The 26,753-nt window shown below is 46.6% G+C and overlaps 1 protein-coding gene across 3 annotated transcripts in view; it reads left to right on the plus strand.

The window, feature by feature from the left end:
* Positions 1 to 385: 385 nt before the first annotated feature.
* GHDC (GH3 domain containing) overlaps positions 386 to 26,753 on the plus strand; it is a 41,373-nt gene continuing 15,005 nt past the window's right edge. The window contains exons 1-8 of one of the 3 annotated variants that reach the window (XM_078610486.1): positions 386 to 482; positions 3,433 to 3,671; positions 13,008 to 13,184; positions 19,138 to 19,297; positions 20,684 to 21,043; positions 21,599 to 21,854; positions 23,160 to 23,349; positions 25,016 to 25,087. In XM_078610486.1, the coding sequence (XP_078466612.1) occupies positions 3,514 to 3,671; positions 13,008 to 13,184; positions 19,138 to 19,297; positions 20,684 to 21,043; positions 21,599 to 21,854; positions 23,160 to 23,349; positions 25,016 to 25,087 (1,373 nt within the window). In that variant the 5' untranslated portion in view covers positions 386 to 482; positions 3,433 to 3,513. Of the gene's footprint in view, positions 483 to 506; positions 777 to 3,432; positions 3,672 to 13,007; positions 13,185 to 19,137; positions 19,298 to 20,683; positions 21,044 to 21,598; positions 21,855 to 23,159; positions 23,350 to 25,015; positions 25,088 to 26,753 lie in introns of those variants that run through there. The other 2 variants (XM_078610489.1, XM_078610488.1) reach the window with 2 other exon arrangements.

Raw genomic sequence — 26,753 nt, forward strand, 5'->3', positions numbered from 1 at the left:
ACCAGCTGAACCCCCCCAACCACTACACCACCACCAGCTGTACCCCCCCCCCTAGTCACTACACCACCACCAGCTGTACCCCCCCCCCCCCCTAGTCACTACACCACCACCAACACCACCAGCTGAACCCCCCCAACCACTACACCACCACCAGCTGTACCCCCCCCCCCCTAGTCACTACACCACCACCAGCTGAACCCCCCCAACCACTACACCACCACCAGCTGTACCCCCCGAACCACTACACCACCACCACCAGCTGACCGCCCCCCCCAGGCACTACACCACCAGCAGCTCGCACGCGCTGGGCATGCGGCTGCCCGGCAGTGTCGACGTCACCACTCGCGAACAGCTGACGCGCCCCTCCTCCCCCCAGCAGCAGCTGACGAAGGGGAACACGTGGGCCGCGTTGCATAACAAACACGGAAGGGCTTGGAAATCGTGGTAATGACAACAGAGTAGTACAGTGTCCTCGTTACAATGTAAGCACTCATAGCTGTGTGTGTCCGTGTGTGCGTGCGTGTGTGTTCGATACTGTATAATATGTGATATGTACTCGTGTGTGAGTGTTCGATGCCCTGTCCTATGTGAGATGTACTCGTGCGTTATATAGTAGGGCACGTGAGTTTTCCGCGTGTCATGAGCGCTCTGAGTCTCGTAGCATTGCTGTCACATTGTACGGCGCGTGATGCTAGTCCGTACTGCCTACACGCAGCACGCAAGCGCACTGTGCACAGAGGGTTACGCAGATGGTTACACCTCAGTTGTATTTCGAGGTGAGGACGCACAGTGCTGATGTACACTCGGAACAACTCGGTAGTGAATGCGTTGATGAGAGCGGCGTAGTTGAATCCGTCAGAAGTCGCCGTTGTTGATGGTGATGGTGACGATGAGTTTAGTTGTTACTAGGGGTGCGGGCGTAATCGATAATTGATTTGGCATCTGTTCAAAGTGTGACTCGCGAGCATTTTAATTATGATCGCGGGTTGACTTCCTTAATTTGTCGGTGGTCGTAAAATTGGCGTCGTTTGTTTTCGTTTCGGTTTCACTTTCCGAATGCCCAACTTTGAAAATGAAGCATTGGGAATGGGTCCGACCTTGGTTGTGAACTTGAATAAGTTCCTGCAGTCACGAAAGCTTCAAATCAAGATTGAACTTTAATAAGCACTGCGCTCACTTGACTTGAGTTCGCTGCACGAAGTTGAGCATCGATGCGCGGTCAAACAGCTCCTGTTTGCAGCCCTGAACGAGTGGCGGAAATTCCACGTTCCCATGGCGGGTGCATGTCTATCCATAGGGCAACTACTGTTGTGACTTCCACATATCGAACCCCAGAGTAGAGATGATGGGCGGCCACTTGCTCTACCGCTCAGCCACCTGTCATGTTGATGGGTACACATTGTGTTCTGAACAGTAGCTGTTAATAGAAAAAAGAAGTTATATTCCAGTAAGGGGCCGTCCATAAATGACGTCACGCTCCGAGGGGGGGAGGGGGGTCAGGCATTTGTGACGATGTGTGACGAGGGGGGAGGGGGGGTTGAGAAATGTGACATAACAGCAAAATGCGCAACTTTAAATTAATATTAATTAAATTGAATTGTTATAACAACACTAATTTTGATTAATTTTCATTATTAACTACTGTATTTGATTATTAAAATTTACTAAGATCACCGTTTATTTATTCCATGAAGGAGCATTTTGCTTCTCCATGGGAGAATGGAAAAGCATACATTTTGATTTTTTTTTATTATGATTGTTATCAAACATTTTGATTATAATGATTCTACCAGGGCTTTTCATTTTATGAAATGTATGTGATTGCTTCGTTCTACTACAAAGTTTAAAGTTCATACTTATAATTACTTCAAATAGTTTTGAATTATAAGATAATTTAACTATGATATTCTGAACATCTGCAGTTTTAGTTAGACGTTGAATATTTTCAAGTGAATTTTATGCTAAATTTCAGCTTTCCAACGCCTCCTTTTTAATACGTGTTTCTCCTACAACATCAGATTGCAGCGCCACATTAAATACGTACTACAACGACAATAGTTTTAGTTTAAATTAGAAGCATGTTTTATTTTCAAAATGGAAATATGGTTTTGGGGGGGGGGGGGGGCAGAGCTTTGTGACGTCAAATTTGACTGGGGTCTAACTTTTTGTGACGCCGTGTGACGTGGGGGGGAGGGGGGGTAAAAAATCGGCCAAAATCGCGTGACGTCATTTATGGACGGCCCCTAATGATAGTTAATAAGAGGGAGTATCTTGCCCAGCTGCGACTGCTTGAAGTTGGATTCTGGATTGCAAGTTTAAATCTCAGTCAGGGTTTATTGCAGCCTATCTAGGGGGTCGATAATATAGTTACTGTGCAAACCTTTTTGTCAAGTTAAGTGTCTACCCCTTCCATAGGAATGTGGAATGCGTACCACTAACTCAGGCCCACCAATCAAAACGCTTTCCAGCGAGTCGCTGTAGAATTGATTTCACCGCTTAAACAAAACAACAACAAAAATCAAAGACGGTAGGACCAGGAGGGAGACTAAGGTGATGGGACGTGTGGTGGGATAACATCGTCACCGTAGTTTGTGCCGAGAGGATGTGTCGGCATACCTTCATCATAGACGTCCGAACTCGGAGCTGATGCCGATTAGTGGATGGACACGATACGTATTAAACATTTAAAAGCTACGTCTCATTTGTTTAAATTAATTTCCATTTAATTGCAGCGTTTGTTTAAGCTCCTTGCTCCCTGCTTGTGTCATCGAACTCATTATCTTGTACAACCCATGTCTGGCGCTATGATTAGTGAACCCGCCAACTGCTGGAAGCTCCATCAACCGCTCTTGCTTGCACTGATAACGGAGCTTGTATCAAATTAGACTCGACATTATGGAAAAGGGGGGGGGGGGATGCTGCTGTGGTGTTATTGTTAACAGACTGGACTTGCAATCCAGAGGTGACCGGTTCGTTCGGTTTACAAATTGTCCATGTTGCATGAATCCTTTTGCTTTTGTATAACCAGCAATAGGCACTTGACAGTTCTTCGCTTGGCAGGCATAGACCAAGCTTAGCATGGGGAGCGCCATGAGATAGATGTTTGTTTGCACTGCTGGCGGAAGCTCCTCCACTAGAGCAATCTCTAGTGTATTTTGGGCTACTCTTCCACGTTGTTTGGTCAGATGCCTCGGAAGAGATGGGACTACACACTCTTTACCCCACTAAACGCGAGACTGCCTATCAATTAACTGTGATGTACCCATTTATACTGCCGGGTGGAAAGAGGCAGGGTTATTTAAGACCTCTGGCTTGCAATTCGAGTGCGCCAACCATTACACCACGCCAGGCTCCCTCGTAAATACTATTCTTCAACGAGATCCTCCATGCGAGTCTTCAGCAGTGTCTGCGTTCTGTGGCTGCCGTGTCCAGTGTGTCCCCTTACAGCCAGGCGGTGTCCGCCCGTAGTCACGCGAGCCCCGGAGGGCAGCGGCAGCAGCAGCAGGAGCAGCGATGGGCTCCTTTCTCGGCATCGGCGTCGCCACGATCGGCGGCGCCGGCCTGGTGTGCGCCTTCGCCTTGGCGTGGGACATCAGGCAGCGCACGGTGTCCGAGAGCCACACGCTGGGCAGTCTCCTGGGACAGTACTTCTGCTACGCCGTCTTGCACAGGTCAGTGCGGCGTGGCCCGCTCCGCGCCTCCGTTAGCGCGGCGTGCGGCCGTCGTTCGGCCAGAGCAGCCGCACGGTCGCGTCAACTTGGCTTAACCGGGATGGGGGCGGAGGATGGTGCACTTAGGACCCATCCTCCACATCAACTGAGATGGGGCGGATGGGTCACACACAAAAATTACTTAGAACGCATGTAATTGATAAATCGAATTAATAATTATATTATCTGCTTTTGTCTATCATGCCCCCCCCCTATGATCTAGCTCTCACTTCCTGTGTGCATTAGAAGAGGCTGCGATACTCATTGCTTAACGCTACTTGTTTTTATCTTCTTGGTTCTTTCGGTAAAGTCACGTAGAAGGGAAGTAATAAAATAATAAAAATAAAACATAATAAAATTATTCTCACGACGTTTCGGCCACAACACAAGCAGCCGTCCTCAGGTGAAAACCAGGTCCGTTGAGGCGACAGAGTCTGAATGAAACAGCACACGAGCTTGGAGCATATATATAAGCTGGGCGCCTTGACAAAGGAATTTGCATATCAAGATGAATTTAGCATATTTATGGGAAATGCAGGAATGTGATTAGTACTACATATGCATGTGCATTATGCAGGATTAACAGCATCAAAGAAAGTTGCAGTTGCTGCTGCTGCTGCAGTTGCTGCTGCTGCAGTTGCTGCTGCAGTTGCTGCTGCAGTTGCTGCTGCTGCAGTTGCTGCTGCTGCTGCAGTTGCTGCTGCTGCTGCAGTTGCTGCTGCTACTTGTTTTTACTTGAGAATTTACAAGGGGGGGGGTGAGGATTCAGCACGAGGTTGGGGGGGGGGGGCTCAATCCCCCTATGCTAGGCAGGGGACTGGAAAGTAGTAATGGTGGCAGAGGGGTTCGCACACTGTTTAATTCCTGGTCATTGTGATCATCAGCAGAAATTATCATCCAAATCAGTCCTGGGCACTACCCCCCCCCTCCCCAATTTCACCAGCATGCAGTGAGCAGTATGGTGAAGTATGGTCAACCAACCTGTATGAAAAACATGTTGCAGAGTTGTTTTGCATTTCACTGGTAAACGTGCAAAGTGCTGGAATGTTCCGAACCTGTGAATATTCACAAACTCATTGAATCCCTGCTCTTGTGCAGCTTGAGGTGGTGACGCGTTTGCCTGTGCTGTGCCGAGACTACAAATTAGCACGTGGCCTTCACACGCCAAGGGGTCCAGAGGTTTTGCAGTCTTAATGACACACCCTGAGATACAGAGTTATTTTTTATCCCTGGGTGAATGTTGTCTCATGTTTTATATTGATCTAAAGCACGATTGCATTCTTTTGCTGTAACTAATTACGTGTTCTCATCTTTTCTTCTCCGGCGGAGCAACTGAATAGTAGAACACATTGATTTAATTGATTGGTGCTGGAAAAACAAAAAAAAATTGAATTTTAATGGGTGCTACATTTTGAGCCTTTGTAGCCTCATGTTTTGTTAATTCTCATATCTCGTGTAGAAAGTACAACTTATGAATAGATAGATGGGCCGGTATGTACACCATGTAAATAAGTAATGTGTTGGGCTGCAGCCTTAAGAACTGAGTTAGCACAAAAAACATCTGACATTTAATCATCATTGCCTCTTGTAGAATTCCACCTTTTTAGGTAATTGTTGACGAGCTACGTGTTTTAAAAATGTCCTGACCTGAGGCTGAATAAGTCCCTTGTTTAAAACATTCCAGCTGTACTGAATGTCACTTGGTGTGGAAGAGACAGCAGTGTTCCCCACTGTCAGGCTAAATTCAGTGAAAATTTACATAAGGACGTTGAACTTCTTTCGCACCGTACGCAGCCAACCTCGCTCATCGGAAGTGTGCAAACTAATACACGCACAGAAAGTGTTTAGACCACAATACAAACCAGGAAATGAGGAAATCCCAGCATTTCATTTATATCTAAGATGACAGCTTAACTCATGCATTGTGCAAGGGAGTCCACGTGGGTCGTCCCGGTAAGGGAACGGTTTATTGTTCCGCTCAGCACCAAGACGAACAGTTGCAGCTATTTCTTCTCCAGGACCCCGAGCCTTTGTCTCACACCTCCTCGTATCGGATTCCTCCACACCTACGATGAGCACGGTTGGCTACGTACGTTGTGAAATAAGTGCAACATATGTAGTGGGCTCGAATTAGGTGCACACACACACAGCTTGGAGGCAACACTATTTATTAAACGGTAAATAATATAACACTGTACATGAGGTGGTGACCACCTTCCTCAACTCACTAACTAACACTCTGGAACACGACACAGAGTGGACCAGGCTGCCTGGTCCAGGACGACGACCCGGGACTTGAGGACCGATGATGTCGTCTTCACTTCGGAGTTCAACAGCCCCGCTCTCCGTTTACACCCCGCTTATATCCGCTCCGGCGTGGCCGGCTCTGCCCAGGCCACGCCTCCCTTCCCAGGCCACGCCTCCCTTCCCAGGCCACGCCTCCCTTCCCAGGCCACGCCTCCCTTCCCCCACTTCTGGAAAGGTCTGGGTCCCTCCACCACGTGACCCCCCAGGCACCCCCTTGGGGCCCCCAGTCCTCGTATGGGTCGACACAGTAGTGACGTCCTATGTCACTACACATACACACAGTATTTTCCCCGTCTTGCTCTCCTCCTCTTTCCCGACAATCTTTATCTTTTGAGTTTTTCCTTCCAATCCCCTACCACCTTTTTTGCACCTTTCTTGAATTCATTTCCTCTAGGCGTAGTCTCTTGTCTATTGCGTGACCCCTGCATTCAATCTTGGCCGTGTCCCCACACGACCTCTGGGCGTGTTTCTTGCACACGTAACCCATGCTGACCACCAGGCTCAAAAGATTATGTTTTATTCTAAGGCAGTGATAGGTCAACTACACAACCCAAATCATGGCTTCTTGCTCATTGAGGGTTTTTTTTCTTCTGAGCAGCACATTCATTAATAAGACAGCTTATTTTATTCGCTAATCACATACCTGTCAACCCCTTACCAGTTCCTACCTTATTACATAACAATCCAGACCTTATTGGTCAGCCCGTGCCCTTATACATTTCAACGTTCATCTTACAAAGTCCCATCGCAAGGGAGAAACACAAACAAACAGACAAAGACATGGTTTGCCTGTATTGAAACGGCTGTACGCCGTATGGACCTGGACTCAATTTCCCTGTAAAAAAATACGGGTAAACCGTACGAGTTGACAGGTATGTAATGAAGTGAATTCTGCAATGACCGAATTGAATGAGTTTTTTTAAATCGACACATACATCAATCACACTGCCTTAATAAAAATATTTTTTGTTATATAAAATGTTCAATGTCTTGGACAATGGTCCCTTCTTCATAGCACATAAACAGAGAGGCCAGGGGCATGGAGTTAACAAGGATTGGAGACTGCACTGCACACCACAGCTACTATCAGGTAACTATTAATATGCCTATTAAAACAAAAACTTGGTCATCAGAAAATATTTTTGTAAATTAAATTCTCACCAGGCCCCGTGGCATTAGGCACAGTCTCCAACCCTCATTAACGCTATCTCTATGGCCCCTCTGTTCATGTGCTGTGAAGAAGGGCCATTGCTCAAGACAAATATGAGCCGATTATACGTATCTATATATATACAATTTTTGTTAAAAGCCACTGTTTTTGACGAATGTGTTAAGTGTGCTTGCACACCAGGCCCAATGCGGCACCACCAAATAATACAATCCTATTAGGACTTATCGGTACAATGTTAGTCATCCTTATATTCCAATGCCATTTGTGCCTGGTGATTTTTTTTTTGCAGCTATAGCTCTCTATATGGTATGGAAAATGTTGCAGAAGCTCAAGGCAAACAAATTCAAGCAAGATCTGTGACTGATGAGGGAAATAAAAGTGTGTCCAGGATGCAAACAACATGATCATCGAGTAAAACAGCTCTTTTGAGTATTCATATTCTTAGTTCTTTCGGTAAAGTCACGTAGAAGATAAAACATAAAATAATAAAAATACAATTATCACGACGTTTCGATTGCAATATAAGCAATCATCATCAGGTGTGAAAACCACAGCAAGAAAAAAATAAAATTCAACATTTTTTATTATTTAAATGAATTCCTGCAGTCACGAAAGCTTTAAACCGAAATTTAACCTACTTGGCCTCAGCATAATCATCTACAGCTCTTATTAGTCATGCAGAATATACACAAGTAGTGGTGCTGTTATCACCTTCACGTGCGATGGAGACATTTCCATTCGGAACCCTCGCAGCTGGTATTGTGACCTGGAAGATGTCAAAACAACTTCTTCTGAAGCCACTTTTGTAAGCCAATAAGGGCACTTCACATGCCCTGCAAAGTGGTTCTCACGCGTTACACAAACTGTTTTATTCTCAGAGCTCGAATAATCTAAATGAAGTGAATCACCACATTTAATGTCAGGTTTTTTTGGTTTGCAGCATAATTGCTAACTGGCCTGAGACCTTTAACTCCCCGCAGTTGAGAAATATGTTTAACTTCTGGTGGTTAAATCCTGGATTCGAACCCAGCTCTTAGTGGTGTTGGCACAATGCTCTCGTGTGGAAAGTGACCTCTATTTTCTTGGTACCCACAGAACACACCGGTCCCGTGTTCTCTAAGTAAACACATCCTACACGGCGAGCAACACTCACGCTTAAAGGCAATAACAGATGCAAATAACTCTTAATGTTCGTGCAATTTTAATATGGGAGAGACCCTTGGCAAGTGAACGTCTTTGCGGAAACAAACTGTGGGCCTAGAGACTGGATTGCATGGTACACTATACAGATGCCATGATTGTGTTTTTTCTTTCCTTCAAAAGATGACCCTTCTTCATCGTAGAACGTTGGTTCAAGCAAGATCCCGTCCTCTTTTCTAGTCCTTGGCATTCAGCCTACATCACAGGGGGATGATTACATGGGAAATGTAAAATGTCACCATAATCACCCTTGCATTTGAGATACCGCAATCCCATTCGGCAGAGTACGTGCCTGCCAGCATGCTGCCCTGAACATCATTGTACAAAGAGTCTAAATATAAATACAATTGCACCTCAAGACGCCGCACACAGACAGTGTGACGTGCATCATGCAGTCGGGAAGATATTTAGTGATATGTTTTACAGAAGAAAATACATCGTTTTTAGCAATATAAAATAAGTGACCACGAAACGTTTAACTATAATTTATATTCAATTTTGTACAAAAAATGTCTGGTCTACATGGTGTTGCAATTATTTTACAATATGTAAAACAGAATTACATGAATCTGCTAAACACAGAGTAGATCGTAATTCTTGAAAACGTGATTATCAGCTAAAACGTTTAACTAAAATGATCACATTTGCATAAACAAACAGATTACCCACATAGATGTATAAAATATTGAGGAAAGTGCTGCTAGCATGTACACAATAAGGCTGGCAAGGGCATTGTGTGCTCAATACCATGGCCATATTTGTCCAACCCGAGTGTTAATCTTTACACACCTTAGCAGGTCGCAATTTAAGGCTGAGTGGACCTAGGGGAGTGCCCATGAGAAGTCCTGTTACATCTCGATATTGATGTTAGCTTTCGCTGGGAATTTAACAATGGGTACTATGGGTTGGTCATGCAGTCTGTCACCTACCAAACTGTGGCACAGCTCCCTTAATAATATATATAAACACAGACACGATTATGATCGTATATATGTACTACGGGGATGCTTCTGGGGCGTATTGGTTAGTACACTGGACTTCGACTACAGCGGTGGCCAGATCGTTCTGCTGCTGATGTGGCAGTTTCAACAATAGGGCAAGTTTAACACATTGCTGCTGCGGAGGGAGCTGGTAGGAACGTTGGGTTGCTCGGTCAATGGCCAGGGTCAACGGCGGCGTGGTGTATTCCGCAAATATGCCCGACTGTGAGGGCGGGCACAAGCCGGCGTGAGTAGGTTAAACGTTGAGTCTTATAAGAGCACCACGGGGTGACCAGCCCCACCCAGCCCCACCCTCCCCACCCAGCCCCTTCCCACCCTCTCCACCCAGCCCCTCCCCACCCTCCCCATCAAACCCCTCCCCACCCTCCCCTCCCCACCCAGCTCCACCCTCCCCACCCTCCCCTCCCCTCCCCACCCAGCTCCTCCCTCCCCACCCAGTCCCTCCCTGCAGGACGGACGGACACAATAATCCTCTGTGGGCTGGTGGAACCAGTGGGTTCCTACCAGTATTAAATCCCATGTCCACAAAGCAGTATAAATGGGTTGCACCACAGTCAGTTGGCGGGTCACCACGTGTGACGAGGTAAAGTGTGGGTACTCTGACCCCTTTCAAAGACGTGTGGCCTGCTTGGCATTGTAGGCGAAAAAAAATCTCCTCTAGAGCAGTGTGGTTCCAAACCTTTCGCTGTAGCCTCAAAGCCCTTTGGTTCTCAATCGTTTAAAAAAGTATGACGTTAATAAATACATCGGTTTGATGAATCAAAGTAGTTGTACTTACGTGACCGTGCTTAATGAGTGTTTTCGATGATTTACCTTCGAACAAAAACGTGGCCATGTCTCGCACCCCCAGAAAGGGCATCTCGCACCCCAGGTTACGAACCACTGCTCGAGAGGGACTTTCGAGAGCTGCCTGTAGTCGTGGCCCTTCTGCCAGCAGTGACGTGAGCAAGCAGTCACTTGCAAGGCTGCGCCTTTACCTGCACACAGTGCACGCCGTACTGTAAGGTTGCAACTAACTGGAGCAGACGTTAACGGCATAAAATAAAATAAGCATAACTACATTACATTACTAAGTGGGTAATAGAAACTGTGAAGGCACTAGCATAGAAATTATTTTGGAAAATGAAACGTACATTCACTCCAGTGGGTTCTATGTATCTATAGAGCGTGGTGTTTTTTTCTTCTAACGCCATTGAAGTGTGTTGCTGTCGCTGAGAGAGAGTTGAAGCGGTGTGGATTTATCTATGTATTTGTTTATTTGGTCGTTATGCAAACGATCGAAGTCTGTGGCCCACGCACTGGTCACAAACGAGCCCGAAGCATTTATCTGCCCCCCCCCCTCGCCCGCTTTTGTGTGGCCAAAAATGTATTATTGTACTTTAAATTCAAGACTATCCATAATCCGATTGACTTTATTTGCAGCAGTGGTGTGAATTCTTGAAAATTCTTTGCCCAGTTATGGTTTGCAAGCAGGTTGTGTACAAAGTCAAATGAAGGGCGATAATTCGACTTGCCAATCGTATTTGTGTAATATGTTTTGGTTATTTCCCTCAGAGATATCGCCAGCTATTCACTCCCTCTCCCTTTGAAGTTATTGACTTAAAGTTGGCAAGTCTTGTTTGATGATCCTGATTGTATGTATTTCCTGCTCGTATATATCATCCACCCAACAACGCTAATGTTTTTGTGTTATGTATTGTTACACATTTGCGTCAAACGAAGACCCATATCTTAGAGAGAGAGGGTTCTTGCTGATAAATATCTGGCAGTGCAATAGCATTGTTGTCAGCAAGCCTCACTCTGCTGATGAAACTGGTTCAGAGTTTGCTTTTCTTAAACCAATGCTGTTGGGAAGAACAACAAAAAACATCACTCTCAGAAGGCCATGTGACCGATAGTATGTTTAAAGAATGATTTAACGTTTTATGTGGAGGGATATATATTCGAAGGAAGTGTATTGTGTGTTATCTATTCTGCTTGTATATGATAATGAATCCCAAACAGTGCTTAGGAAGATTTATCTGTGAGGGTGTGGGTGGTTTAGTGGTAATGTGGGTAAATTCCACCTCAAAGGTTAAACTCAAGGATTATAGGATGTTAAGCAAGCACTAGTAAACTCTGCTTCGATTTGGTTCATCACGCAGTTCATATATTTTCTTTCATGAAATGTGGTTTCTTATTTAGACTGCACAGATACACACATTAATGGGTATGTGAGTTATAGCTATGACTAAATCACCCAGAATGTGTTTGATCTCATCAATCTTGAGAAGCTAAGCTGGTTTGAACCTAGATAGTGCGTGGATGGGTGAACTCCGTGGAGTAACAGGTGTTGTGGAGCAGTGTTGGGCAGCACAGCAAAATCTGTAGTTCTGTATGCGCCCCACCTTAATCGGTGAAGTATGATCACATGACCCCCACTCCCTGCACAGCATGGGGAGGCCCTCATCCAGCAGCGGCTAGACAAACGGGCTGCATATGTATATACGTACAAGTCATGACTTAAATTTCGATTTAAAGCTTTCGTGACTGCAGGGATTCATCTTCTGGGTTCTTTCGGTAAAGTCACGTAGAATGGAAATAATAAAATAATAAAAATAAAACATAATAAAAAAATTCTCACGACGTTTCGGCCACAACGCAAGCAGCTGTCCTCAGGTGGAGAACAGGTTAAATAGTCGCTCCAGGCTTGGAGCGACTATTTAAGCTGGGATGGAGTGAGGGAAGACCGCCTTGACAAAATAATTTGCATATCAAGAGAAATTTAGCATATTTATTGGAAATGCAGATATGCGATTAGTACTACAGCTTAAATTGTCGCTCCAAGCCTGGGGTGTGTCATTCAGACTCTGTCTTTTCGACAGACCTGTTCTCCACCTGAGGACGGCTGCTTGCGTTGTGGCCGAAACGTTGTGAGAATTATTTTATTATGTTTTATTATTATTATTTTATTATTTCCATTCTACGTGAAGAAGTCATGACTTGTTTGTGAATGGTATCTCAAGATGGCCAGTGCCAGGTGGCTCCACACCGACAAATCTCCCATTTGTCGCACCCAAGTTCAGTCGGATTAGCGGCGTATCCCAGTTATGGTGGCCCACACTAACGGCTCTCCTGGGCCCCGCAATCCGAGGCGGGTAACCGCTCGCCACTTAATCTCCATACTTGTGGAGTACAGATGGAAGTGAATCCGCTTGTGGTGGTACTGCCACACCCTGGCGAGCCCGGGAGATGACGACCTCGAGGGAGTTTTGAAAGATTGTACGATCCACCAACCCTCGCTTACAAATCTTCTTGGTTCTTTCGGTAAAGTCACGTAGAAGGGAAATAATAAAATAATAAAAATAAAACATAATAAAATAATTCTCACGACGTTTCGGCCACAACGCAAGCAGCCAAAACGTCGTGAGAATTATTTTATTATGTTTTATTTATTTTATTTCATTATTTCCCTTCTACGTGACTTTACAGAAAGAACCAAGAAGATGAATCCCTGCAGTCACGAAAGCTTTAAATCGAAATTTAACTCGCTTCCAAAGTTCTGGATTATCGGCACACTGCCGCAGGAGTGACTGAGCGGACGAACACGCGGACGGACAATTGCCCGTGCTCCCACAGGCTGGGGAGGTGGCAGCGCACGAAGCTGGAGGCGGACACCAAGGACGTGGCCACGGCGCAGGAGGAGACGCTGCTCGCTCGGCTGCAGCGCAACGGCGGCACGGCGTACGGGCGTCAGCACGGCCTCGACTCCGTACGCAGCCGTCGGGAGCTGAGGGAGAGGCACCCACTCACCAGGTGCACGCGCCGCTCTTTGTTAGCATTTAGAAATATATATATACATCTGCACGTTTATTTTATGCGTGGCCTTCGTCAGCAACCTGTAGAATTGCATTTTAATTCGAGTCTTAGTCCGTGGATTTCACTTGGCCACGCTCCTTGTCGAGTCTATTAAAGTGGGAAAAAATGTAGTTTCCTCTTGGTTATTAAATCTAGAAATGTTTAACTTCTTTCACACCGTACGTAGACCAGCCATGCTCATCGGAGGTGCGGGGGAAGGACAACAAACTGAACACAAAAAGCAGTTCTGAAGAAATTAGTCTTCAATCTAGTAAATCGAGTCCATTGAAATGAGGAGAGAGGTGGCAAAATGGAGATTCCAAGAGATGACACGAGGTGGTTCCAAAACTTTGGTGCAACTCCATTAAATGCTTTTTATCCAAATTGTGTGCAAAATCTGATAACTATTACCAGGCAATCAGATGCGCGTTGCATTTTTTTGGATTGTCTAATGGTAATAACAGGTGAGACGTATCTGTGGACAATAGCCTTGTAAATGAAAATACCTGAGTGAAAACAACAGAGTTTGGTCAGCAAAACTCACATTTCTCAAATTAGCAGGGAGATCGGTAATCTCTGAGGGTTTTCGTGTGTGTGTTCATGCGCGCGCGTGTGTGTTTTTAGCCGTCAATAAATGCTGGCCATGTGACATTTCAAGTGCTAATAATTGAGAATCTGGCAGAGCTAAACAAACAGGATTGGAGCCAACTGTCTGTCAATGACATTTATCAGCTCTTAACAGGAAAACACCTCATATTAAATTTTGAATACTCCATGCAGACCTGTCAATATTCCTTTCACTGGTGGTGGCTTTGCAATTCCTTGCTCCATGGGTAATCTGTTCATTAAACCTTGCATCCTAACCCTGCAAACGTATTCTTTTTTTAGATATGTGATGGCATGTCCCTCCATGTGTATGCATTGAATTGATTGGCTTTGTTGCATTTGTAACAAAAAAATGGTTGACACTACCTCGGTTCAACTAACAAATAACTGAACTCAATTCGAAAATGGTCGTCTTATATTCAGTAAAAGTGATATTTTTTGGCCAGTAGATTCAAATATATTTAACAGACCTGAAGGGTTTAATTTCTGCTGTTTTTATACCTAGTTCCGTTGCGCCGCTAAAATGTATTGCTATGCCGCACTCACACGTCTCCTCATGGTCCCTAAGATCTGGGGATGTAGATCTTCTCTGCATTGCCAGGCCGAGGCTTCGTTCTATGGGTGACCGAGATTTTTCCCCGTGTAGCCCCCAGGCTGTGGAATGCTCTTCTACGAGATATCAGAGATCTCAGAGTCTGTGGACATTTTTTTTTATTTGCGTCTTAAAACCTATTTATACACTTCTGCACATTAAGCTTTGAGTTAATTTAGTAAATGGATTCTTAAAATGTATTAATAATATGAGTATTTGTACGCGTGTCTGCTGCTGCTTCCTGTACAGCGCTTTGAGATTCTTGATGAAAAGCGCCATATAAATGGAATTACTATTTCTAGATTTGAAGCTTTCGTGACTGCAATGATTCATATTCTCAGGTTTTTTCGGTAAAGTCACGTAGGTAAAACATTAAAAGTAATGAAAGTAAAATAAAACAAAACAAAAATAAAAATAAAATTCACGACGTTTGTGTTGCCTCCGAAACGTCGTGAATTTTATTTTTATTTTTGTTTTGTTTTATTTTAGTTTCATTACTTTTAATGTTTTACCTACGTGACTTTACCGAAAAAACCTGAGAATTGGAATTACTATTGTTTGTGCTGCCAGGGGAATAACACATCGTAGGCAGTAGTGGCGCACACCTGTAACCCAGTATTGTGGAGCCAAGAATTGGTGGATCACAGGGTATGGCTGTCAAGGTCGCCTTACACTGGATCTCCAAGAGATGACAGTACAGCAAGTGGGTTAATCTCCATCGGTTGTCACCTGCACGGGGACTTCTATGGGGACTCCACTTTTTTCCACATTTAGAAACGTGCAGTGAGATTATTTTGCTGTTATAAATATCCACACGATAAGCCACTTTGTTGAGCTATCATTTGTGGCCAGGTCGCTTTTGAAAAATGAATTAATACTTCAGTGGGCTTTACCTGGTAATATATATTTTAAGTGATTAATTTACCTTTCCTATACTTGGTATTTTTTTTATTTTTAGTTGTTGTAACATTCTTACCCGCCCCCTACTGGACATCTGTGTTAAAGAGCTTTATAGCTCATCAAATTCCTCCAGTACAAATACAGATTCTGATTCTGATAATCGCTCAGTCGTGAATGTGGCCAGACATCTCAATGTAGGCCCACACAGCCTAGGCAATTCTTCAGTTCTGGCTCCTTTGCCACTCATCCGTTTATTCCCATGACTCTGAATCTAAGGACATCCAGTGCAAGGGTGTGTTCTGCTTGTTCCAGACGATCAGAGTTCTAGCCTCACAGTCGACCGGGTTAACGTCGCGAGTGCGTTAACCATAAATACGCCCCGCGTGGCTTTGCAATGAACGTGACAGCTCCTGTGACGTGAGAGAGTAAGACATTTGTGCTGGCGTCGTCGTCTACATTTGCTAAGTTCAAACATTTTCTGCAGATTACTCAATTGGGAGTACACATGGCAACATCGCCTCTGACCTGAACACTATGGCAGACAGTGTATGTGAAATATAGTCCCTTTGTGATAGCCTTGTACGATAATAATGGTGAAAATGTCAAATGAATTAATAATTCTATTTGATTTAAAAGGTCCTTTAACTTCCTGGGCAGTTGTGCTGGTTTATGGCTCTGAGTGGACATTCCCCAACCAGGTGTCATTTAACGGCAGTTTCAAACCTGATCCCACCACCATAGATGAATCTCCATCAACACACAATGTTGATGTCTTCATTGTGTATTATAGGACTAAGTATATATCTTGCTGACATTCAAGGTCAGCTCTGAACGCTGACCATATTTTTGCACTCATAAAAGGGGCCACTGCCCATAAATTGCATTATAGGACCTTGGTCAATGTTCAGTGTCTGACATTGACTTGGTCAATCATCTAAATTGTGTGGCAATTATAGAAGCAATGTTGCGTCACCTTTAATTTTGTTTATTCCCTTGTGCCCACAGTTTGTGCGTGGCTGTGTATATCACGTGATGGTTTAATGGGGTTGCTCTGCTCTGTCCACTGAACGGCATGTGACGGAAACAACAGAAAGCCTCTGTCACTCCAGCTGTTGACCCTCAGTAAGACAGCTGTTTTCTCGAGCAGCTAACGATCAAGGGCATTTGATTTTGCCTCCTCGCTCGTCTTTGTCCATGCTGCGCGAGTTGAACCGCACGTGTACACTCAGCTAAGTTACATATTATACAGCGGACACTGCAAAAAACAAATTGGCGCGTGTTAACGGACGTTCATGTGATTTAAAAATACAGGTTCAATTCTAGCAACTGAAGAAATTGCTCGGTATATTTGGAGATGCTTATCCCAAAAGCATGTTCTTAATGAGTCACGCAAAAAAAAGTATAATAACGCTGTGGCCTTAAAAAGAAAAAATATGTTTAATAGGTGACATTTCAGACAATGACCCTTCTTCACAGCAACATAGAGAGGCCATAGAGGTAGAATGAGCCTTATCATTTTCACTCAACAACCATAGCATCTGTAACAGATCCTTTTAATTTGTCGGGCGCGCTCCACTCGATACTGCGTCGCAGCTTTCACATTTGAAAGTTCCCACATGCAGAGAAGAGAGCCCCTGGCACAATGCCTCATCCCGGATCCCAAACCTGACACTTTTCCTCGACTCTTGTTATCCTCCAAACCACTCTCGTCTTTGCTCTCAGTAATATAACTCACCCATTGAATGGCCCAAATGGGCATCCGGCCGACTGCGGTGTAAGCGATGGGGCAATGTGCTGTAATCTAGCATCCAAATGTGCATGTGGCGCAGTAGAAATTACACCGCCTTGCTCCTCTGCTTGATTGACAGCTGAGTAAATGACTCAAATGCCCATTTTTCTCGCCCGCCTTTTTGCGCCCATCTTGCGAAACTACTTTTGAGCAGCGTGTGAGCGTTTCGCCCAAGTAATTTGCGCTCGTTAGCGTTGTCTCTTTGCAGGTGCGCATTAATTCAGCCTCCCTGATGCTAGCGGGCATGGCCCCGACGTGCACGGCGCATGCAAAGAATCCAATTGAAAATTGTCCCCTTGGGCACAGAATGTCACATGCTCCATCAAGTGTGTTATTCCACGACGAGAGAGCCAGGTCATCTGTCAAGTCTAAAAAAAAAACTTTCCTTAAAACATTGGCCAAGGTTGGGGTACAGAAAGTAAAATGCTGTTTAAGTATTTATCTCAAGGCGTTTCACAGTCACCGCCTGTTAACGAACACCTCATGATTCGGGTGGACTTCAGATTGTTATTTCCATTAATGTGTTACCTGTGTAATGGGCATGACTAACGCAACTTATTATGGACAGTGAGTCATGTGGTCTTCAGCTGATGAACACGGGTGGCGCAATGGCTAACTCACTATGCTGCGAACCCGGCGGCTCGAGTTCAATCACTGACCACTGCTAAAATCAATGGCTTGTGGTAAGAGAATAACTTCTGGACACCCGCTAGGTCGACTCACCACTGGGGAGACAAAGGGGGCCTTGCGTACTTCTGGCCGCACCATCCCCTTGTTCACAGTTTCTTCATAGGTGCTGCTCATCATAGGTGCTTGCTAACGACACTTCGCCTCAACAAGTTACACCTCTATGGAGGAGATCTCTGGCTTTTTTGGTATTCTAAACTCATTGGTAACCACACCGTGGCAGCATCTTAGTTATGGACGTAATTAATTCCAGTTATTCTCCAACCACCAGTGGATGAAGGCCTCCCATGCCATGTCGCTGTTGGGTTATTATTTTTACCATACTTCACCATGCTAGTCAGTCCAGGTTGGCGAAGAACGGGGGGGAGGGTCAAACCGGTTTGCGTATCACTCACCATTGATGTTAGCTGTGGCCAGGAATCGAACTTGGGTGACGTGTTTCATAGCGCAGCCTGATAACCACTATGTCACGACTTTGTGAACCGTATTCCATACCTGGCCATGTTTGTTTTCAGCATTTGTTTTATGAATCTGGTCCACCTCTATTTTGACTCGTCCCTCTCGCAGAACAGGACAGGCACGTTGGTTGCTAACCCATCTCTTTAGTTATTGAGGATTATTCTCTCATAGTGTGGATTTTGTTCACGTATTCCAGTTGTCAAACCACTTGCAGAAAGGCTCAAATCGGAATTGGCCAACATCCTAAAACCAGGACCCCCCCCCATGAAATCTGCGAGTCTGCGAGTCTGCAAAGGGTACCTAGATTATTACATTTTCATACTTTTGAATGTTCTTATATATAACAGTTAATAATAGCTACTTAGTAAGCACTTTTAACATTGCACTTTCTGAACTTTTTTGTGATATGAGCTACATTTTATCCTGAATGCAACATAATCATTTTATAATATCCAGTAATTTGCATACTGTAATTGATTCCCACACAAACGTTCCAGTCTGTGTATCACAACCACAATGATCAATTTCAATCAATGCATCGATGCATCGTTACACGCCTAAGAAAGTACATTGCTAACGGATTATTGTGCATCGTCTTCATGATGATGAATCTATGAATAAAATTACATGCTGGGCAATCACCTTGCTTTTGCTGCCTGCTGCTATTGCTGCCTGCTGCTACTGCTGCCTGCTGCTACTGCTGCCTTCTGCCCGCCATTGCTGCTTGCTGCTGACTGCTGCTGCTGGCTGCTGCTGGCTGGCGCTGTCTGATGCTGCCTGCTGTTACCCGCTGCTACCTGCTGCTGCCTGCTGCTTGCTGTGGCTACTTTCTGCGGCCGCTTGCTGCTGCTTGCTGCTGCCTGCTGCTGCTTCTGCAGGTATGATCACTACCGGGCGTATGTGGAGCGGGTGGCGTGTGGTGAGCTGGGAGTCCTCACATCTCAGCAGCCGTCGATCCTGGCCCTCACGTCCGGCACATCGGGCCACTGCAGCATGCTGCTCAGCCTGCCCTCCACCCTGCGGGAGTTCTTCCTCCAGGTCGGGTGGCTGCTGTAGGAGCGTCAGGGGCCGTCCATTTATGACGTCACGTGATTTTGGACGATTTTTGACCCCCCCCCCCCCCCTTGTCACACGGCGTCACAAAAAGTCAGACCCCCCCCCCCTCAAATATGATGTCACAAAGCTCTGCCCCCCCCCCCCCAAAAAAAAAATCATGCTTCAAATCGCTTTAAACTATTGTCATTGTAGTGCTTATTTAATGTGCCACTGCACTCTGGTGTTGTAGGAGAAAACATTTATTAAAAAGTCTATTTAATTAAGTAGAACGTGTTGTCTATATTTATTTAAAGTTACGCATTTTGATGTGACGTCACATTTCTCAAACCCCCCCCTCGTCACACATCGTCACAAATCTCTGACTTCCCCCCCCCCCCAGGTGCGTGACGTCATTTATGGACAGCCCCTTAGCGCGGGATCGGTGGATCGTATATAGATGGAGTTAACATGTGTGTCTGTGTGTGACACACCAGCCTGCGTGGCGATGAGTTGGCAGAGAGGCCTACCTTGATATGATGAATAATTCGAGTGAATGTGTTTATTTATACCAATCAAAATTATTTATTTAGGCACCACATTGTACAGCTATACAGTTTATACATTTGCAATATTTTGACAGGGGCTCAAATTTGATTAATTTTGTTATCGTTCAATGCCAAATAGACAGACACTTCTATCAACACAGAAATGTGTTTGTTCATTTACTTAGGTGAAGACAATGTTGAGAAGTAGCCATATATATGCATATCAGTTTAACACGTAGGCTTTCGCGACCAATATTATTCATAATAAGGGGTTTTGAGTTTAGATCGCGTTATTTATAAATGTGTCGCAACCCTCCACCACCCGACACGGCCAATCAGTAAAAAATGTGTCATGTTGACAAAAGACAAATAGTTCACTACTTTAGCCCACACAATCAGATGCAGAGATCAGAGGCATCTGATTGGGTTAAATGATGACGTCACCTTGCTGCTGCTCTATTTAAGACCGGGATCAGGTGAAGGGCTTCACTATTCTGGCAAATTGCCCGATGATGCTGGATGTAATTAGCATAGAAACTTCGTACTCAAAAATTGTAAATGTTGTGGATTCACTCTTCAACACACCGGTGGGCTAAAGTAGTGAACTATTTGTCTTTTGTCAACGTGACACATTTTTTACTGATTGGCTGTGTCAGGTGGTGAAGGGTTGCGACACATTTATAAATAACGCGATCTAACTCAGAAACCTTTATGATGAATATATGCAAATCATTCGTTCAGTGAAACTTTTCTTGAGAAAATAAATACGCATTACGTTTGAGGCGTCTGTCATATGACTACATTGCTGTCACTATCGTCGTTGTTGTTGTTTTTATTATCGCAGGGAGTCGCCGTCATCCTGTGCGTCATGTTCGACACGTACCCCGAAGCCAGGAACCTCCAGAAGGTGGCGAAGTTCTTTTACATGCCGCGCTGGCGTTCGTCGGAGGCCGGCATCCCCATGGGACCCAACTCCTCGTCACCGGACAGCAGCAAGGGACTGCTGGGCATCTACTCCACCCCGGGGTGCGCCTTCGCCATCGCGAGCGAGCGGGAGGCCCTCTACGTGCACCTGCTGTTCGCGCTGCGTGACCGCCGCCTGGGCTCGTTGGAGGCGAACTTCGCATCGCTCGTGTACCACGCCTTCTCCACGCTGGAGATGCGGTGGCAGCGCTCGTTGGCTGAAGACATCGAGCTGGGTCGGGTAAGCGATTTTTTTATTTTATATATATATTTTTTTTTTCCAGGTAAGGCGCCACTGAGTTATATAGCTCTTTTGCAGAAGCGACCTGGCTATCACAAATTATGGCCCCAAATGAGAAGTGGCTTATCATCAACAGCCAAATACTCTAAGCGCACGTTGATTCTGGATGTGGTGGGAAAAGCCGGAGGACCCGGAGAAAAATCCACGCGACCACAGGGAGAGAGAGACACACAAACTCCACATGTACAGGCGTCAGGGTTGGGACGAACCGACGACCTCCTGTATCCCAGATGAGGCGGATAACATCTCGCCAACGGGGCGCCCGTTACCGTTGGTTTTGCGCGGTTGCGTTCTGGAGCTCTGATGCGTTCCCGGTTCGTGCCATGAGGCGTGACGTTTGGGCGGGCGCTCACTGGGAGCTTCTCCTCGAAGCTGCCACGTCGGGCACCATGCCGCAGACACCGACCCTCGGTGTGACCTGTGAGCATCACCCACCTCTGACCCTCGACCCCCCACACCGCACCACCACACCACTCCGTTGCACTTTTCTAACAGGTGAGCCCCAACATCGACCTTCCGGACGACGTACGCTCCTCGCTGAACGCCCTACTCAGGCCGGATCCGGCGCGTGCCGAGGAGCTGCGTCGGGCGTTTGCCGGCGGATTCGACGGCATCGCCCGCAGGATCTGGCCGCACCTCAACCTGGTGCTGGCCGTAGACTCCGGCTCCAACGAGCCATACGGCCGGGCCCTGGAGAACCACTACTGCCGGGGAGTGCCCCTCTACTCACCTCTGTACGGAGCCACGGAGGGTGAGCGTCACAGAAACTTCGTGTTGTTCGTGCGGGAGGGGTGGCAGCTAGTGAGACTATTGGAGGTCTGTTCCAACGTAACCATGGACCATTGGCAGTGGGTGGGGGGGGGGAAGGAGATGAACTTAACCTCTTAGCAGGGATGGAGTTGGGCGTGAAGGGCGGTGGAGGTTCAAGGCCCACTGGGCGAGGCTTTAGAATCAGAATTTGTTATTTTTCCTGGTAAAATCCGATGAGCTATGAAGCTTCTCTTTTTCAAAGATGTCCCTTAGTGGCGGGACAGAAAGTTACAACATACAATACAAAAACGCGGTAGGAGTGCAATGCACAGAAAAGGTAAGCAAATCACTCAAAATAAATACGTGAAATAGATCGAGGAGTAAAGTTCAAATTGCATAAGACTTGGTCAGAGGCAACGCATGCGTCTCAGTCGAATAGCAAACGCCGCACCGTGTGGAGGCATTGTAGCCGAGGGGATAGAGGCCGAATTTCATGCAGCGCAGGATGTCGGTTCAATTCCCTGCCTCAGATGACGCAACATTTTATATGACCCACCTCATTGGCTACAGTGCCACTGTTTTGAATTTCACTCGTCTTTAATGATTTGCTGGGTTTTTTTTTATGCAATAAAAATTATGTATTCTTCAATAATGCATATGTTTCGCTCTTGACATGCTCGTGCACCATGTCCGCTCTGGTGGACCGCTCCTGTTTATTGACATTACAGCCACAGCGCCTCAAAACCTTCGGCACGTGCAGTCCTCTGTGCTGGTCACTGTATATTCAGTGTTGCAACCCAGTGGAGGACATTGTGACCAGAGACACTGGGCATAGTAAGGCTTCGCCGTGGTGGTGGTGAACGGTGGAATTTGAGTGTTCGCCGCATCATGCGAGAAGTGTGCAACGTATTTTTGGGCGTGCCGTTAACTGATTCAGGCATGAGAGAGTTAAACGGAGGCTCACGAGAAGCCGATGCCATTATATTCATCATTGATATTACACAAACTGGGCCAGGTGGTTAAGCGGAATGGCGGGCGGCTCGCAATCGGAACTCCGCGAGTTTGAATCCTGGCTAGAGGGGGGTGGGGTCGACTCACCCCATCATCTCTCTGGGCTCGATAAAAACTCGTCCCACTTTGCGCATAAGTCAACAGTGGTTGTCCTATGGAGAGACTTGCCCCTGCCATAGAAATGGAGAACTTCCATCACGGCTCAAGGTTTGTGGATGAGCTCCACCTCAATGCTCTTTTTTTCCCTTTGTTTTTTTTTGTCGTGCGATCTCGCCGATACCCTCGGTCACCGCAGGTCTGATCGGGGTGAACCTGTGGCCGGAGCGTCGGGAAAGGCGCTACCTGCTGTGTCCCCGCTCCATGGTGTGCGAGTTCATCCCCGTGCAGCACGCCGGGCAGGAGCAGCCGGGCACGCTGCTCATGGAGGAGGTGCAGGAGGGGCAGGTCTACGAGCTGGTGCTCACGAATGGCTCAGGCCTCTACCGGTCAGTGTTGGCCCTTCTTATTATTCTTTCGTACGGCTCTGATGTAGATGCAGAGCAACGACTACAATTTCACAGTCACGTGGTCAAGCCCAGATAACCGCGTCGGGAGCAGCGGCGTTGTGCCGCTGTGATGTCTCCTTCGTATTTTTGGGGATCGGGGCATTGCGTCGTGAAACGTTGTACGGTCTGTTCTGGATGACCACAGTCATTCGCTACTGGATAACTTTTAATTTCCCATTTGTGCATCAGGTATCTGCATCTGCTAGGGTTTGTGCGGATGCGGTTTAGGGTGGATCATGAACTTCGTGGAAGATAAAAAATCAGGCATCGTCTGGCCCTGATGACAAAGGACAGTCGTATAATGCCTCTTTCTGTATAAGCTCATTATGGATCTTTCTAGAAGATTCCTGGGTAATAACGTATATAAGCATCTACACATGCGTGTAAAATATGTTTTAGTCATCAGCCTATTGACTTTCCAAACCAATATCACCCAGCAGCATTTGTTTAATCAATGGCAATTATTTATGCGTAGAGACATGTCTGAAAATGCTCTTTCCTACAATGCTCCACAACAATGCATAATGAGTGTGTGTACAATGTTGCTTTTTTTACTTTCAACAAAGCCCCATCGTATATATGGAGCACCCTTGCCAGTAACATTTGGCTACCCGGAAGCATTTGTTTAACCGGCCTGACAAAGGCTGCCGGTTAAAATTGGCCTGGAATAACGTTTTTGCATTGGGGGAAACAGAATTGAGGTCTGCTAAGGTGTGTCACATTTTCTGTGGCGCGTGCTATCTCCGTTGTGTGTGTAAAAAATTAGCCCATTGTAAAGATACATTGCGATAATAGTAGTGGCTTGTAGTTCCAGTCTCGAGGTGTTACAAACCCTGGTGCCTCTGTTGTTGCAGTCTCAGGTGATGCATGCACGTGCATTTATTGGTAACTGACACGACATGGCAACACGTAATGGTCCACCAGCAGACCATGCCTTCTGGGACACTGAATGAGCCTATGACACGTGCCCATCTGATGGAAAAAATGTTAATTAACAAACAAAGCCACTACCATTTCATTCCGGTTATATGTTAATGATGAATAAAATCACAATAACACTCGCTTTTATATTGCGCCCATAATGTAACTAAATGTCTTTTTAGCGCAATTTCTTGTTTGTAGCCTAGGGGGACTGGCCCCCAGATGGCAGCTGTCCCAGTGTGGCACCAGGTGAATTGGAAGTCGGCTTTAGTCTCCGAGTCAGGTTCGATGATTGCTGCTGCGTGTAATCCCGATTGAGTAATTTGTGAGTAAATTTTCAAAATTGGACATGCCTGGCCCCTTTTGTCTCAACACACCAGGTACTCATTTAAGGCTGAATCGATCTAGGGGAAGCCCTGATCTGCTTTAAATATTCGCGACTGTCATCGGTTGTGAGTGGGAATCGAACTCGGGTCACCGGGTTCGTAGCACAGCTAGCGCTAACCACTGCACCACACGCACGCACGAACGCACGTATGAAGTCTGTGCTGCTCTTCCTCCGTCCATGTCTGTCAGGCAATCATAATAATTTGTTATCCTCAGGGAAAGTAAGCAATACTCATCCGTGTCGTTTGTCTCTCCCAGCGGATGCCTGAAACCGATTTTCTCTTTTCTACTTTCCCAGATATCGCTTTGGTGACGTTATTCAAGTGGTTGGATTCCACAACCGGTGTCCCATCGTGGAATTTATGTACAGGTGGGCGTCATAATTTTCACTCGAAAATCCCCGAACAACAAATAGCGGCGAGGCGTTGTGTCAAAACGCGTCACGCGTCCGTGCGTTAAGTTGGAGACGCACGTGAAAAATGGGGAAAACATTCTGTGCAGTGCAGAATCTGGGTCAAATGCCTCCCTTTTTTTCTGAAAGCAATCGTTCTATTATATGAAACTCCCGGGGTTTAAAATAGCTTGCAGCTGACACGGACGGCGTAAATATTTAATTTGTTTGCTCTTGTCCCATTAACTGGCGTGTTTGCTTTGTGCTCCTGACCACAAAATTCTACTTGTGCAGGAAGTGATGCTGTAATTGCCATCGTGAGTTGCCTGTGTGTGCTCTTATCACGTTAACCGTTGCACGCACAGTTGCACATTCTGCTATTTAATTAAAGTGTGGGTGACTGAGAGTTTTGTGTGTGCGGTAAGTTGTTTAGACGGCCCGAGACATAATGCACCCTGTTGAAGCTTATTGCAGTTCCTAAGTCCATTTATGTGTAGGGGTGTTAGAGAGAGAGCCCGTTATGCATGGCAGCCTATGGTAAACAAACACAGTAGGCGGGGCTACATGTGTGCACGAGCAGGTGCCCTCTGCGACGTCCGCGCCAGACACCCTGGGGGGTCGATTCGGTCATTATGATCCCCCGGGGCCCCACCCCTCAGGGAGGGGTTGGGTATAAAAGGGGAATGTATCGAGGGGCTCGGGAGTGTTGTGTTAGCTAAGAAGAGGAGACGGAAGACGTCCTAGATAGAGCCCTGGTCTCCCCCTGGCACGCCGTCCTTATCAGGACCGCGCAGGCTCGAGCCAGTGGCGTGGTACCAGAGCCAGAGCCAGTGCTGGTCTGGACTCTGGGTACCGGGCCCGACTGACCAGTGTCGGGCCAAGATAGCCTCCCCTAGCCCATTAGAGGAGGACTCAGAGGCAGGCTAGGGTTAGCCTAGAGGTGTGTCCTCAGATAGACGGGTGAGGGGGCCGATACCCCCTCAGTGTGTATGTCACAACGTGTGGTGTTAAATAAACAAGTGTGCCTCCAACTCCGGTGTGAACGAGTCATAAGCGTTACTACATCTGGCGTCAGAAGTGAAACAAAGTACGAACATGGATACACGCCGGACGACTCGAGTCGGGGTACCAGAGGCAGAAGACACCACTGCAGTCGGAGGGCCCGAGACGGCTGAAGATGCCATCGACCAGCCGGGGCTGGGCGCATCCACGCCACAGCAGCTGGAGGAAGGGGAGCCGTCGATGGAGGGGCTGAGGGAGGCGCACGCGAAGCTGACCGAGCTGCTGTACGCCGCAGCCGCCATGCTCGACACCATCACGCAGCTGGGGGCTGCGGGACCGCCACGGGGCAACGGCAGCCGACGATCACAGCGCCTTCCCGCCATTTCCACGGAGCAACATTTTGAAACTCCCGCCATCGCCGCAGCTGCTGTTGAGGGCGTGGCCGCTCTAAGCATCGCGTCCAACGGCGGGAGTACAGTACCTGCCGCGTCACCACCAACGGGCGGAACGTCACCACGGGTGCGACCGGCGATGCCATCGCTGGTTCGTGCCGATGCTGACTTGAGTGAGGCGGACGAGGGAGTGCGTTTTTCCTCTGCAGCCGCTGCCTTACATCAGCGGCTACCTCCACTCAAGGAATTTG

Source organism: Lampetra planeri, chromosome 34 (genome assembly GCF_965212315.1).
Source record: "Lampetra planeri chromosome 34, kcLamPlan1.2.h2, whole genome shotgun sequence".
NCBI classification, from domain to species: domain Eukaryota; kingdom Metazoa; phylum Chordata; class Hyperoartia; order Petromyzontiformes; family Petromyzontidae; genus Lampetra; species Lampetra planeri.